The 15,760-nt window shown below is 34.1% G+C and overlaps 1 protein-coding gene across 1 annotated transcript; it reads right to left on the reverse strand.

Moving 5' to 3' along the window:
* Window positions 1-93: 93 nt before the first annotated feature.
* LOC105257913 (armadillo repeat-containing protein 5) lies at window positions 94-5,373 on the reverse strand. The gene is made up of 6 exons (XM_011268852.3): window positions 4,826-5,373; window positions 3,806-4,026; window positions 2,729-3,469; window positions 2,379-2,572; window positions 1,986-2,262; window positions 94-1,867 (listed from the first exon to the last, which is right to left on the reverse strand). Exons 1-6 carry the CDS (start codon window positions 5,096-5,098, stop codon window positions 913-915), a joined length of 2,661 nt encoding a protein of 886 aa, XP_011267154.1. The 5' UTR covers window positions 5,099-5,373; the 3' UTR covers window positions 94-912.
* Window positions 5,374-15,760: the final 10,387 nt, after the last annotated feature.

Raw genomic sequence — 15,760 nt, forward strand, 5'->3', positions numbered from 1 at the left:
TTAAATAATTTTCTGTTACAAAAAATATCTGAATAAAAGCAATATAACAATATATAATACAATTAAAGGTTTGATGATAGTCATTTATAAAAATAAGTAATGTAAAGCAGAAACTGAACAGAAAATGATGTAGTTAAAATAAGAGATATCAGTGAGATGAGCAATCTATTATTTTAACTACATCTTTTATCGTAATCTCGTTAAACTAACATTAATATTCAGCTTATGCTTTAATATATTCTCATATACTAGCGCATTAATTCTCTAATTATCTTCAAACGTAAAGAAGAATTGTTACACATAATTGCATATACATAAAATTAAGCAACTATGGAAATATCTGCATCTATTACAAAACACGCAGGCATGTCACGACGATGTCTCTTTATGATATTTCGCTTCATCTATTCTTACAAAAGCATGCATTCTGAAAAGAAGAAAGAGACAAAGGAATTTACTACAGCACAACAAATTTACAGCACTGTAGTAAAGTAATATGAATAATAAATTTAATGATATAAATATTACGGAAAGATTTTAAATAAGTATTTTTTCTGTATTATATACAATTGTGCTTTAAATGTATGCAAAGCGTATACATATCGTCTTTATATATATCTTAAAACATAATTATAATGATACATGTTATATACATAATTTATCGAACGAATTTAATTTCACATTTAAAAATACGACGCATGCTCATACAAAAAAGATTCTGCTCGGAAGAGCAGCTTTCATAGAATGAACAGAATAACAATATGTCCATAAAATTTATTTCATTTTCAATCTAGAATTCAATCTAGAATTTTAAAATTCGTTCTTCAAAAAAATTTATTCTACAAATCCTCAGAGAATTTTCTACATTTGTCGTAATTGCACTGCTCCGAATTCGAAAATCATTTAACGTCTTTAATATTGGCACAACGCATACTCGATTATGTCCCTGATTTCATGCAAGAAGCCATCGAAAGTATCAGTAGCGTAGAAATTGCGAAACGCCTGCATTGTTTCACTCCACGACAGTTTTGTGAGAAAGCTTTTGATGCAGTAGGTCCTCCATTCTTCGTACGAATAGCTTTTGGCCCAACGCCAAGCTCGACAACAGTTCTCGTGATCCAGCTTGGCTAGAGAGGTTTCAGTTAACGCGTCCAACAGATCCGGCATGAGGAATTTATCGGCTAACACTGTCGCATCCAGCAACGATTCGATGTTTTCACGCTGCAACGCGCCACCATTTGCCGCTAGTATCAACGTGTTCAGGCCATCGTGCGATGTGTTCTTCAATCGCACTCGTCTCTTGCCCGACTCGCTAAAGTTACCTTCCAACATGGCGGAAAAGAAGTCCGAGCGCCGACACAGCATTCGCCTGCACGCATCTACGGTCGTGCCATCATCCAATTCGAATGTCACCGTCGACGACACCGTCGGCTTCGTGTTGTCTGACGTTTCGTCGAGAAGCGGTCTCGAAGACTCGCTGGCCTTCATCAGTGATTTCGCGATCGTGCTCGACTGATCGGCCGGATAGAGCTGCAACGTCCTTGCCAACTGGCAGATGGACCAGATCGCCGACTCGTGCAGTTTGTGTGATGGTTCCCTGAGCAAGCGGAATATTAATTGCAATCCGCCGTATTTGTCCAGTAAGCACTTGAGATTGCGATGTGTCTTGATGAGAAGCGGTATCGACACCGCAGTTAGTAGCTTTTGCTCATCTTCGCCGCGCAGCAATATAAACGATAGCTGGCCGATGGCGCCGCCGGTTTCCGCTACCATGCGTAAACGCCGTATGCAATCCTCCGCTTCTGGAAGAGTCTGGAGGTCAAATACCAGGCCTTGCTTCAATAGCGGTAGGAAATACGCCGTGTTACTAGACAAGGAAAATTGAGAGATGTCAGAAATATAAAAACGATAAATAAGATCTTTCTAAAATAATCAATACGAATTAAAAAGTGACGGAATTATTTTTTTTTTGATAGATCTCTTACTTCATGATTCTCATTAATATCTTGATTGCGGTGTTTCGGTATTTTTGAAGATTTTGTTTCTTCGTATATTTTATGTAATTCGTCAGCGGTTTGATGATTTTAGGATCGGCCAACTCATCGATTGGCTTGAGATAAAGACTCAATCTATTGAACAACACTAACGTATAGAATTGACAAGCATTCATCTTGCTGGGATTTTCAGAGCTGACTGAGGACGAGTCGAAATCAGCTTCGGTAGTCGTGAGCGATTTGTAGCTCTTCAGAGAAGTTGTTTCCTCTATAATAATGAAACAATAATTTAGATAAATCAATCTTTCGGACAAATTTTATACAAGAAATCACCTCATTGTAATTAAATGAAAATTGCATCAATAAAGAATTAATAATTTGTACCGTCTTCATCGTTGTCGCCGCATTCGGTGTCACTACAGATTGGACTGTAAATGTCATCCTCCGTGTCGTCAGTCTCCGCATTGGAATCGGAACAAAGCGGTAAAGGCGGTGTGCTGGGTGGCGATGAGGAGGAGGCGCTCGTGAAACTTCTCGGGCTCCAGTCATCGCGGTAAAAGTCCATACTAAACCTACCTCTAGAACAAATTAATTGAATTAATTTAGATTAGAAACATGACAAATAAAAGCCTGTTGCCTGGTATATACATATATATTTTACAAAATCTATTATCTATAGATTTTGATTATGAATATGAATGAAAATTCGATAAATATTCCGCTATCTCTTTCACCTTTCCACGCAAGTCCGAGTATATTTTGAAGGTGTTTTCTGGTATTCGGATGGACAATCGCTAAAACGTTTCCTAGACACGTTATTCTTGTCGTCGTCTACGGCTATAGCAATCACGTCTTTCAATTTTGTTACCAGAATATCCAATATACCATGTTTGGCTAAAATATCGAGAGCATTATCGTCATAGATAAACTGTGCGAGGGCTTGTAACAGTGCAGAATGATAACACTTGTGTTTGGAATTGTTCAGTAGTGTTATAATCAGCTGTAATCCGTCACTGTCCTTGATCCTATTCCGATTTACCGATTCTCGACAGAACAGACACAAACTAATCAGTATCTCTTTGTACAGTTGCTCTGTAGAACTATTCTCTACCGAGTTGATCAAAGCTATGATCTCTTCGATCGTCCCGGAAATGCCTAAGTCCAATCGACACTCAGCTATTTGGCAGAGAATGTAGAGGCATTTGATGGCCATTTTATTGTTTCTCTTGTTGCAGCACCGCATGAGACACTTGTAACCTTGTTTGTCCTTATCTACCTGCATCTGCTCGCCACAGCGTGGATCTAGGGTGACAAGAAACACGCACATAGCCTTCAAACACGCATCCACCAATTCAGCGTGTTTAGTGTCCTCATAAGACTTTTCTTCAGCCATAACGAATAATTGAGTGATCAGTTTGATAATCTGCAATCCTATCATTGTTTCCCTGATATGTACATAAGAACTCCAAATATTCCTGCAAATATAATTAAAATAAATTAATTGATGATATTAGATACATGCATATATATAAGTGAATTAAATATTAATAAATTAATTACTTTCTTATATAAAGTAATTTAAAAAAGATATTTCATAATAATTAATAGCGAATCATGAAATATTAATATTAATAATTATAAGAATTTATCAGATTTTTAATTTAGCATTTAATCTTGCATCCTTCTTCTTCAATGTAAATGTTATAAATGGATATATATTCATATTATATGTGGAATTTATATGAATTGAAAATGATATATAGATAAAGTTATACAAATTAGTAGAAGAAATTAGTAGAATAATTTTATACCTCATAGCTCTGACAGCCATGCAATAAGTTTGTGTATTGGTTTTTAATTCTAGGAGCGGTACAAGTGCTTTCAGTACTCCAGCTTCGCACAACTTTTTGACGTGCCAGCTACATTCAGACAAGTTACTAACGAGTCTGCAAGCACGGCAGTGCAGCTTAGTGTCCAATTTGAGATTTTTTATTATGAGCACTACATTGATTCCAATTTTACTGTCTTTTACCTGAAATATTACAAATTTTATCAGATAATAGAACAAAATATCTTATTAATATCTAACATAAATGTGCAAAATAATGAGTGTATAAATATAAATGTTATTAGATTTTGTTTAAAGTCAAGTTACACCAATATCAACCAATTTTATTGATACTTTAAAGTATTTATCATTTCATCTTCTCCTTTATCTTAATTTGAAACTGTATTGTTTATGTAATAGACATATTTGCATTAATATTATTAGCATCATTAAATATATTTAACAAAATATGTTTACTATGTTAATGTTAACACAATATTAACACGTGTATAAAAAAATATACAAAAGATATATATGACAAATATTATTATTATATTTTCTTTGTATCATAATATTAAAGAAATTCAAGAAAAACATTATTCTTTTAAATATGAAACAAAATTTAACAAAATTAAACTAAAACATTTTAATATTTTCATATCATATATAAAATAATTTTAATATTTTAACACAAATTTTTTTTTTAAATATTTTAATATATTAATATAATTTTAATATTAAATATTTATTGCATTTTATTCTTTAATATTAAATTTATTATTTAATTATATAATTTTATTATTTAATATTAAATATTTTTTTACTGAATTTTATTATTACAGCAGTTTTACAGTGCAACTATACAAAAAATACTAAAATTAATTTAAACAATTTTTTTACACTTGCTAAATTCAAGTTCTATTTACGCCCCTGATCTACGCAGCATTTTGCAGAAATGCCCGATCAAGATGCATTCCCAAGAAGGAAATAAAAAAAGACGTACCTTTTCCCTGACGTCGAAGGTCATGCAAACGTCCGCGAGGATGCTCAGGCTCATATTCACCATCGTGTCATTCTTGCAGCGCAGAAGCTGGACGAGGATATCGAGGCCGCTACTCCGTTTGGCGAACTCCTTGCAGCGCTTGGGGTCGCTCTTGAGCTGGGCGAGGCACTTGACGATGCCGCTCTTGTTGCTCGCCCGGAAGTGCCTCGCCAGCTCCGACGCGATCGGGCACTCGTCCGCCGCGTCCTTCCGCGGCATCTTGGAGGTCGACATCGCGATGTCCCGACGCGATCACGAGGAAAATCGCGGAAATCCGTCGGCCGACATAACCTCAAAATCGCCGAGCGCGCACCGAGCCCGAGCCCACGCTCTCGTCCGTCAGGCCGCGTGGCACCGCGCGCGCTACGCTCGACATTGGTCGGCGATTCCGCCGATTATCGCGGTCGATAAGACGCGGTTTCCCGAGGATCCCGATCTCGGTCTCGATAGCGCCGACAGGAACACGTGCGCGCGCGTAAATCGCCCGAATAAACGAGATCCCCGGCGGATCCTCGACGATAACTGTCAGTTTCGCTCGGGTAAACTTTGAATTTCCCGCCGTTCAGGGCAACGGCCTGAAGTTGGCGGCGAAAGCTGCATCTGTCATCGATTACGTAATACGATGATGCGAAAGAAAGAGAGTGATTTGTCGCGCATGCGCGCAGTTTCCAATGGAGCGCATGCGCGCAATTTCCTATAGGCAGGGTAGGATAAGTTTATACTTTTTTTTAATTAAATTAAGTTAAAGTTTAATGGGTTAAAAAATTAATTTAGTTATGTTAAAAGTTATACAAATAAAAAATTAACTCAATAAAAGTTACGTTAAGATTAAATTAACGTTAGTTAAGATAAAAATTGAAATTTTGAAAAGCATTATTTCACTTTATATTAAATTAGATTGTAATTTTAAAATTAGATTACTCTAAATAATAATAATATGAATAATCAAATAAATTTGGGGAGAAAGTTAATAAGTTTAAGTTTATGTGTTTTAAAAATAACTAGTTAAAGTTAAAAGTTAACTCTTTTTAAAATAACTAAGTTGAGTTAAAAATTATTGACTTTTTAACTTTTTTTTTAACTTTTAACTAATCAACTAGTTATTATCAATAGTCAGCAGAAATCTCAGATGACAAATATAAACATATGCGGTCCAGAGAGAAGACTGAGAGATGTCACGGCTTGCTTTTAGGTGACCCCAAAAGTGATACTCCCTCTATGGACATTCAAAACATGGACATGAACTACAAAGTCAAGGTCCATGAATGTTCTCAGAGGGTAATATATAATTGCACAATTTCTGGTTTTGTTCCGTGCTATGTGCACGAAATGCCGGTAGCACCAGTGCTATATAACAATTAAATACTTATGTGTGTAAATTGATAATAAATAAATTATTCAATCGCGACAGATACTGTAATATTCAAAGACGAAATAAACATTTTTCAAAATAAATTGGTAAATAATATGGCTCTATGTATTTATCAACATGATAATTAAGTAAAGAGCATTAAGAGCCCACAAAACGCGGATGGCAATGCGTAAATTATTTCGAACATTAATTCCTCGCGAAATTTTTTTTTTTTTTTTTTTTTTTAAATGCGTTATTAGGAGAACATGATTTGTAAAGAGGTCATCAACGCATCATCGACCTCCTCGCAAAATATATTCTCCTGATAATATAAAATAATAAGAAACGAATTTTCGAAAATTTTCACGCTTGCGTTATTAGGAGAACATGATTTGTAAAGAGGTCATCAACGCATCATCGACCTCCTCGCAAAATATATTCTCCTGATAATATAAAATAATAAGAAACGAATTTTCGAAAATTTTCGCGCTTGCGTTATTAGGAGAACATGATTTGTAAATAGGTCATCAACGCATCATCGACCTCCTCGCAAAATATATTCTTCTGATAATATAAATTATAAGAAACGAATTTTCGAAAATTTTCACGCTTGCGTTATTAGGAGAACATGATTTGTCAAGAGGTCATCAACGCATCATCGACCTCCTCGCAAAATATATTCTCCTGATAATATAAATTATAAGAAACGAATTTTCGAAAATTTTCGCGCTTGCGTTAATAGGAGAACATGATTTGTAAAGAGGTCATCAACGCATCATCGACCTCCTCGCAAAATATATTCTCCTGATAATATAAAATAATAAGAAACGAATTTTCGAAAATTTTCGCGCTTGCGTTATTAGGAGAACATGATTTGTAAATAGGTCATCAACGCATCATCGACCTCCTCCCAAATATATTCTCCTGATAATATAAATTATAAGAAACGAATTTTCGAAAATTTTCGCGCTTACGATATTAGGAGAACATGATTTGTAAAGAGGTCATCAACGCATAATCGACCTCCTCGCAAAATATATTCTCCTGATAATATAAATTATAAGAAACGAATTTTAGAAAATTTTCGCGCTTGCGTTATCAGGAGAACATGATTTGTAAAGAGGTCATCAACGCATCATCGACCTCCTCGCAAAATATATTCTCCTGATAATATAAATTATAAGAAACGAATTTTCGAAAATTTTCGCGCTTGCGTTATTAGGAGAACATGATTTGTAAAGAGGTCATCAACGCATCATCGACCTCCTCGCAAAATATATTCTCCTGATAATATAAATTATAAGAAACGAATTTTAGAAAATTTTCGCGCTTGCGTTATCAGGAGAACATGATTTGTAAAGAGGTCATCAACGCATCATCGACCTCCTCGCAAAATATATTCTCCTGATAATATAAATTATAAGAAACGAATTTTCGAAAATTTTCGCGCTTGCGTTATTAGGAGAACATGATTTGTAAAGAGGTCATCAACGCATCATCGACCTCCTCGCAAAATATATTCTCCTGATAATATAAATTATAAGAAGCGAATTTTCGAAAATTTTCGCGCTTGCGTTATTAGGAGAACATGATTTGTAAATAGGTCATCAACGCATCATCGACCTCCTCGCAAAATATATTCTTCTGATAATATAAATTATAAGAAACGAATTTTCGAAAATTTTCACGCTTGCGTTATTAGGAGAACATGATTTGTAAAGAGGTCATCAACGCATCATCGACCTCCTCGCAAAATATATTATCCTGATAATATAAATTATAAGAAACGAATTTTCGAAAATTTTCGCGCTTGCGTTATTAGGAGAACATGATTTGTAAATAGGTCATCAACGCATCATCGACCTCCTCGCAAAATATATTCTTCTGATAATATAAATTATAAGAAACGAATTTTCGAAAATTTTCACGCTTGCGTTATTAGGAGAACATGATTTGTCAAGAGGTCATCAACGCATCATCGACCTCCTCGCAAAATATATTCTCCTGATAATATAAATTATAAGAAACGAATTTTCGAAAATTTTCGCGCTTGCGTTATTAGGAGAACATGATTTGTAAAGAGGTCATCAACGCATCATCGACCTCCTCGCAAAATATATTCTCCTGATAATATAAATAATAAGAAACGAATTTTCGAAAATTTTCGCGCTTGCGTTATTAGGAGAACATGATTTGTAAATAGGTCATCAACGCATCATCGACCTCCTCCAAATATATTCTCCTGATAATATAAATTATAAGAAACGAATTTTCGAAAATTTTCGCGCTTACGATATTAGGAGAACATGATTTGTAAAGAGGTCATCAACGCATAATCGACCTCCTCGCAAAATATATTCTCCTGATAATATAAATTATAAGAAACGAATTTTAGAAAATTTTCGCGCTTGCGTTATAGGAGAACATGATTTGTAAAGAGGTCATCAACGCATCATCGACCTCCTCGCAAAATATATTCTCCTGATAATATAAATTATAAGAAACGAATTTTCGAAAATTTTCGCGCTTGCGTTATTAGGAGAACATGATTTGTAAAGAGGTCATCAACGCATATCGACCTCCTCGCAAAATATATTCTCCTGATAATATAAATTATAAGAAACGAATTTTAGAAAATTTTCGCGCTTGCGTTATCAGGAGAACATGATTTGTAAAGAGGTCATCAACGCATCATCGACCTCCTCGCAAAATATATTCTCCTGATAATATAAATTATAAGAAACGAATTTTCGAAAATTTTCGCGCTTGCGTTATTAGGAGAACATGATTTGTAAAGAGGTCATCAACGCATCATCGACCTCCTCGCAAAATATATTCTCCTGATAATATAAATTATAAGAAGCGAATTTTCGAAAATTTTCGCGCTTGCGTTATTAGGAGAACATGATTTGTAAATAGGTCATCAACGCATCATCGACTCCTCGCAAATATATTCTTCTGATAATATAAATTATAAGAAACGAATTTTCGAAAATTTTCACGCTTGCGTTATTAGGAGAACATGATTTGTAAAGAGGTCATCAACGCATCATTGACCTCCTCGCAAAATATATTATCCTGATAATATAAATTATAAGAAACGAATTTTCGAAAATTTTCGCGCTTGCGTTATAGGAGAACATGATTTGTAAAGAGGTCATCAACGCATCATCGACCTCCTCGCAAAATATATTCTCCTGATAATATAAAATAATAAGAAACGAATTTTCGAAAATTTTCGCGCTTGCGTTATTAGGAGAACATGATTTGTAAATAGGTCATCAACGCATCATCGACCTCCTCGCAAAATATATTCTCCTGATAATATAAATTATAAGAAACGAATTTTCGAAAATTTTCGCGCTTACATATTAGGAGAACATGATTTGTAAAGAGGTCATCAACGCATAATCGACCTCCTCGCAAAATATATTCTCCTGATAATATAAATTATAAGAAACGAATTTTAGAAAATTTTCGCGCTTGCGTTATCAGGAGAACATGATTTGTAAAGAGGTCATCAACGCATCATCGACCTCCTCGCAAAATATATTCTCCTGATAATATAAATTATAAGAAACGAATTTTCGAAAATTTTCGCGCTTGCGTTATAGGAGAACATGATTTGTAAAGAGGTCATCAACGCATGATCGACCTCCTCGCAAAATATATTCTCCTGATAATATAAATTATAAGAAACGAATTTTCGAAAATTTTCGCGCTTGCGTTATTAGGAGAACATGATTTGTAAATAGGTCATCAACGCATCATCGACCTCCTCGCAAAATATATTCTTCTGATAATATAAATTATAAGAAACGAATTTTCGAAAATTATCACGCTTGCGTTATCAGGAGAACATGATTTGTAAAGAGGTCATCAACGCATCATCGACCTCCTCGCAAAATATATTCTCCTGATAATATAAATTATAAGAAACGAATTTTCGAAAATTTTCGCGCTTGCGTTATTAGGAGAACATGATTTGTAAAGAGGTCATCAACGCATGATCGACCTCCTCGCAAAATATATTCTCCTGATAATATAAATTATAAGAAACGAATTTTCGAAAATTTTCGCGCTTGCGTTATTAGGAGAACATGATTTGTAAATAGGTCATCAACGCATCATCGACCTCCTCGCAAAATATATTCTTCTGATAATATAAATTATAAGAAACGAATTTTCGAAAATTTTCACGCTTGCGTTATTAGGAGAACATGATTTGTCAAGAGGTCATCAACGCATCATCGACCTCCTCGCAAAATATATTCTCCTGATAATATAAATTATAAGAAACGAATTTTCGAAAATTTTCGCGCTTGCGTTAATAGGAGAACATGATTTGTAAAGAGGTCATCAACGCATCATCGACCTCCTCGCAAAATATATTCTCCTGATAATATAAAATAATAAGAAACGAATTTTCGAAAATTTTCGCGCTTGCGTTATTAGGAGAACATGATTTGTAAATAGGTCATCAACGCATCATCGACCTCCTCGCAAAATATATTCTCCTGATAATATAAATTATAAGAAACGAATTTTCGAAAATTTTCGCGCTTACGATATTAGGAGAACATGATTTGTAAAGAGGTCATCAACGCATAATCGACCTCCTCGCAAAATATATTCTCCCTGATAATATAAATTATAAGAAACGAATTTTAGAAAATTTTCGCGCTTGCGTTATCAGGAGAACATGATTTGTAAAGAGGTCATCAACGCATCATCGACCTCCTCGCAAAATATATTCTCCTGATAATATAAATTATAAGAAACGAATTTTCGAAAATTTTCGCGCTTGCGTTATTAGGAGAACATGATTTGTAAAGAGGTCATCAACGCATGATCGACCTCCTCGCAAAATATATTCTCCTGATAATATAAATTATAAGAAACGAATTTTCGAAAATTTTCGCGCTTGCGTTATTAGGAGAACATGATTTGTAAATAGGTCATCAACGCATCATCGACCTCCTCGCAAAATATATTCTTCTGATAATATAAATTATAAGAAACGAATTTTCGAAAATTTTCACGCTTGCGTTATTAGGAGAACATGATTTGTAAAGAGGTCATCAACGCATCATCGACCTCCTCGCAAAATATATTATCCTGATAATATAAATTATAAGAAACGAATTTTCGAAAATTTTCGCGCTTGCGTTAATAGGAGAACATGATTTGTAAAGAGGTCATCAACGCATCATCGACCTCCTCGCAAAATATATTCTCCTGATAATATAAAATAATAAGAAACGAATTTTCGAAAATTTTCGCGCTTGCGTTATTAGGAGAACATGATTTGTAAATAGGTCATCAACGCATCATCGACCTCCTCGCAAAATATATTCTCCTGATAATATAAATTATAAGAAACGAATTTTCGAAAATTTTCGCGCTTACAATATTAGGAGAACATGATTTGTAAAGAGGTCATCAACGCATAATCGACCTCCTCGCAAAATATATTCTCCTGATAATATAAATTATAAGAAACGAATTTTAGAAAATTTTCGCGCTTGCGTTATCAGGAGAACATGATTTGTAAAGAGGTCATCAACGCATCATCGACCTCCTCGCAAAATATATTCTCCTGATAATATAAAATAATAAGAAACGAATTTTCGAAAATTTTCACGCTTGCGTTAATAGGAGAACATGATTTGTAAAGAGGTCATCAACGCATCATCCACCTCCTCGCAAAATATATTCTCCTGATAATATAAAATAATAAGAAACGAATTTTCGAAAATTTTCACGCTTGCGTTAATAGGAGAACATGATTTGTAAAGAGGTCATCAACGCATCATCGACCTCCTCGTAAAATATATTCTCCTGATAATATAAAATAATTAGAAACGAATTTTCGAAAATTTTCACGTTTGCGTTATTAGGAGAACATGATTTGTAAAAGGTCATCAACGCATCATCGACCTCCTCGCAAAATATATTCTCCTGATAATATAAAATAATAACAAACGAATTTTCGAAAATTTTCACGCTTGCGTTATTAGGAGAACATGATTTGTAAAGAGGTCATCAACGCATCATCGACCTCCTCGCAAAATATATTCTCCTGATAATATAAATTATGAGAAACGAATTTTCGAAAATTTTCGCGCTTGTGTTATTAGGAGAACATGATTTGTAAAGAGATCATCAACGCATCATCGACCTCCTCGCAAAATATATTCTCCTGATAATATAAAATAATAAGAAACGAATTTTCGAAAATTTTCGCGCTTGCGTTATTAGGAGAACATGATTTGTAAAGAGGTCATCAACGCATCATCGACCTCCTCGCAAAATATATTCTCCTGATAATATAAAATAATAAGAAACGAATTTTCGAAAATTTTCACGCTTGCGTTATTAGGAGAACATGATTTGTAAAGAGGTCATTAACGCATCATCGACCTCCTCGCAAAATATATTCTCCTGATAATATAAATAATAAGAAACGAATTTTCGAAAATTTTCACGCTTGCGTTATTAGGAGAACATGATTTGTAAAGAGGTCATCAACGCATCATCGACCTCCTCGCAAAATATATTATCCTGATAATATAAATTATAAGAAACGAATTTTCGAAAATTTTCGCGCTTGCGTTAATAGGAGAACATGATTTGTAAAGAGGTCATCAACGCATCATCGACCTCCTCGTAAAATATATTCTCCTGATAATATAAAATAATTAGAAACGAATTTTCGAAAATTTTCACGTTTGCGTTATTAGGAGAACATGATTTGTAAAGAGGTCATCAACGCATCATCGACCTCCTCGCAAAATATATTCTCCTGATAATATAAAATAATAAGAAACGAATTTTCGAAAATTTTCACGCTTGCGTTATTAGGAGAACATGATTTGTAAAGAGGTCATTAACGCATCATCGACCTCCTCGCAAAATATATTCTCCTGATAATATAAAATAATAAGAAACGAATTTTCGAAAATTTTCACGCTTGCGTTATTAGGAGAAACATGATTTGTAAAGAGGTCATCAACGCATCATCGACCTCCTCGCAAAATATATTCTCCTGATAATATAAAATAATAAGAAACGAATTTTCGAAAATTTTCACGCTTGCGTTATAGGAGAACATGATTTGTAAATAGGTCATCAACGCATCATCGACCTCCTCGTAAAATATATTCTCCTGATAATATAAAATAATTAGAAACGAATTTTCGAAAATTTTCGCGCTTGCGTTATTAGGAGAACATGATTTGTAAATAGGTCATCAACGCATCATCGACCTCCTCGTAAAATATATTCTCCTGATAATATAAAATAATTAGAAACGAATTTTCGAAAATTTTCACGCTTGCGTTATTAGGAGAACATGATTTGTAATGAGGTCATCAACGCATGATCGACCTCCTCGCAAAATATATTCTCCTGATAATATAATTATAAGAAACGAATTTTCGAAAATTTTCGCGCTTGCGTTATCAGGAGAACATGATTTGTAAAGAGGTGATCAACGCATGATCGACCTCCTCGCAAAATATATTCTCCTGATAATATAAATTATAAGAAACGAATTTTCGAAAATTTTCACGCTTGCGTTATTAGGAGAACATGATTTGTAATGAGGTCATCAACGCATGATCGACCTCCTCGCAAAAATATATTCTCCTGATAATATAAATTATAAGAAACGAATTTTCGAAAATTTTCGCGCTTGCGTTATTAGGAGAACATGATTTGTAAAGAGGTCATCAACGCATGATCGACCTCCTCGCAAAATATATTCTCCTGATAATATAAATTATAAGAAACGAATTTTCGAAAATTTTTACGCTTGCGTTATTAGGAGAACATGATTTTGTAAAGAGGTCATCAACGCATGATCGACCTCCTCGCAAAATATATTCTCCTGATAATATAAAATTATAAGAAACGAATTTTCGAAAATTTTCGCGCTTGCGTTATTAGAGAACATGATTTGTAAAGAGGTCATCAACGCATGATCGACCTCCTCGCAAAATTTATTCTCCTGATAATATAAATAATAAGAAACGAATTTTCGAAAATTTTCACGCTTGCGTTATTAGGAGAACATGATTTGTAAAGAGGTCATCATCGCATCATCGACCTCCTCGCAAAATATATTCTCCTGATAATATAAAATAATAACAAACGAATTTTCGAAAATTTTCACGCTTGCGTTATTAGGAGAACATGATTTGTAAAGAGGTCATCAACGCATCATCGACCTCCTCGCAAAATATATTCTCCTGATAATATAAAATAATAAGAAACGAATTTTTCGAAAATTTTCGCGCTTGCGTTATTAGGAGAACATGATTTGTAAATAGGTCATCAACGCATCATCGACCTCTTCGCAAAATATATTCTCCTGATAATATAAATTATAAGAAACGAATTTTCGAAAATTTTTCGCGCTTGCGATATTAGGGAGAACATGATTTGTAAAGAGGTCATCAACGCATGATCGACCTCTTCGCAAAATATATTCTCCTGATAATATAAATTATAAGAAACGAATTTTCGAAAATTTTCGCGCTTGCGTTATTAGGAGAACATGATTTTGTAAAGAGGTCATCAACGCATGATCGACCTCCTCGCAAAATATATTCTCCTGATAATATAAATTATAAGAAACGAATTTTCGAAAATTTTCGCGCTTGCGTTATTAGGAGAACATGATTTGTAAAGAGGTCATCAACACATCATCGACCTCCTCGCAAAATATATTCTGTGGTAATATAAATTATAAGAAACGAATTTTCGAAAATTTTTCACGCTTGCGTTATTAGGAGAACATGATTTGTAAAGAGGTCATCAACGCATGATCGACCTCCTCGCAAAATATATTCTCCTGATAATATAATTAATAAGAAACGAATTTTCGAAAATTTTCAGCGCTTGCGTTATCAGGAGAACATGATTTGTAAAGAGGTGAATCAACGCATGATCGACCTCCTCGCAAAATATATTCTCCTGATAATATAAATTATAAGAAACGAATTTTCCGAAAATTTTCACGCTTGCGTTATTAGGAGAACATGATTTGTAAAGAGGTCATCAACGCATCATCGACCTCCTCGCAAATATATTCTCCTGATAATATAAATTATAAGAAACGAATTTTCGAAAATTTTTCACGTTTGCGTTATTAGGAGAACATGATTTGTAAAGAGGTCATCAACGCATCATCGACCTCCTCGCAAAATATATTCTCCTGATAATATAAATTATAAGAAACGAATTTTCGAAAATTTTCACGCTTGCGTTATTAGGAGAACATGATTTGTAAAGAGGTCATCAACGCATCATCGACCTCCTCGCAAAATATATTCTCCTGATAATATAAATTATAAGAAACGAATTTTCGAAAATTTTCGCGCTTGCGTTATTAGAGAACATGATTTGTAAAGAGGTCATCAACGCATCATCGACCTCTCGCAAAATATATTCTCCTGATAATATAAAATAATAAGAAACGAATTTTCGAAAATTTTCACGCTTGCGTTATTAGGAGAACATGATTTGTAACGAGGTCATCA

Source organism: Camponotus floridanus, unplaced genomic scaffold, assembly GCF_003227725.1.
Source record: "Camponotus floridanus strain SB8 unplaced genomic scaffold, Cflo_v7.5 scaffold316, whole genome shotgun sequence".
NCBI classification, from domain to species: Eukaryota; Metazoa; Arthropoda; class Insecta; order Hymenoptera; family Formicidae; genus Camponotus; species Camponotus floridanus.

Bases quoted from the DNA above. Each gene is read 5' to 3' on its own strand.
- LOC105257913 (XM_011268852.3), bottom strand. From the start codon at position 5,098: ATGTCGACCTCCAAGATGCCGCGGAAGGACGCGGCGGACGAGTGCCCG. The intron at 2,573-2,728 runs GTGAAAGAGATA...AATTTGTTCTAG, and splicing joins ACTCGGACTTGCGTGGAAAG to AGGTAGGTTTAGTATGGACT. The intron at 2,263-2,378 runs GTACAAATTATT...TCATTATTATAG, and splicing joins CGGCGACAACGATGAAGACG to AGGAAACAACTTCTCTGAAG.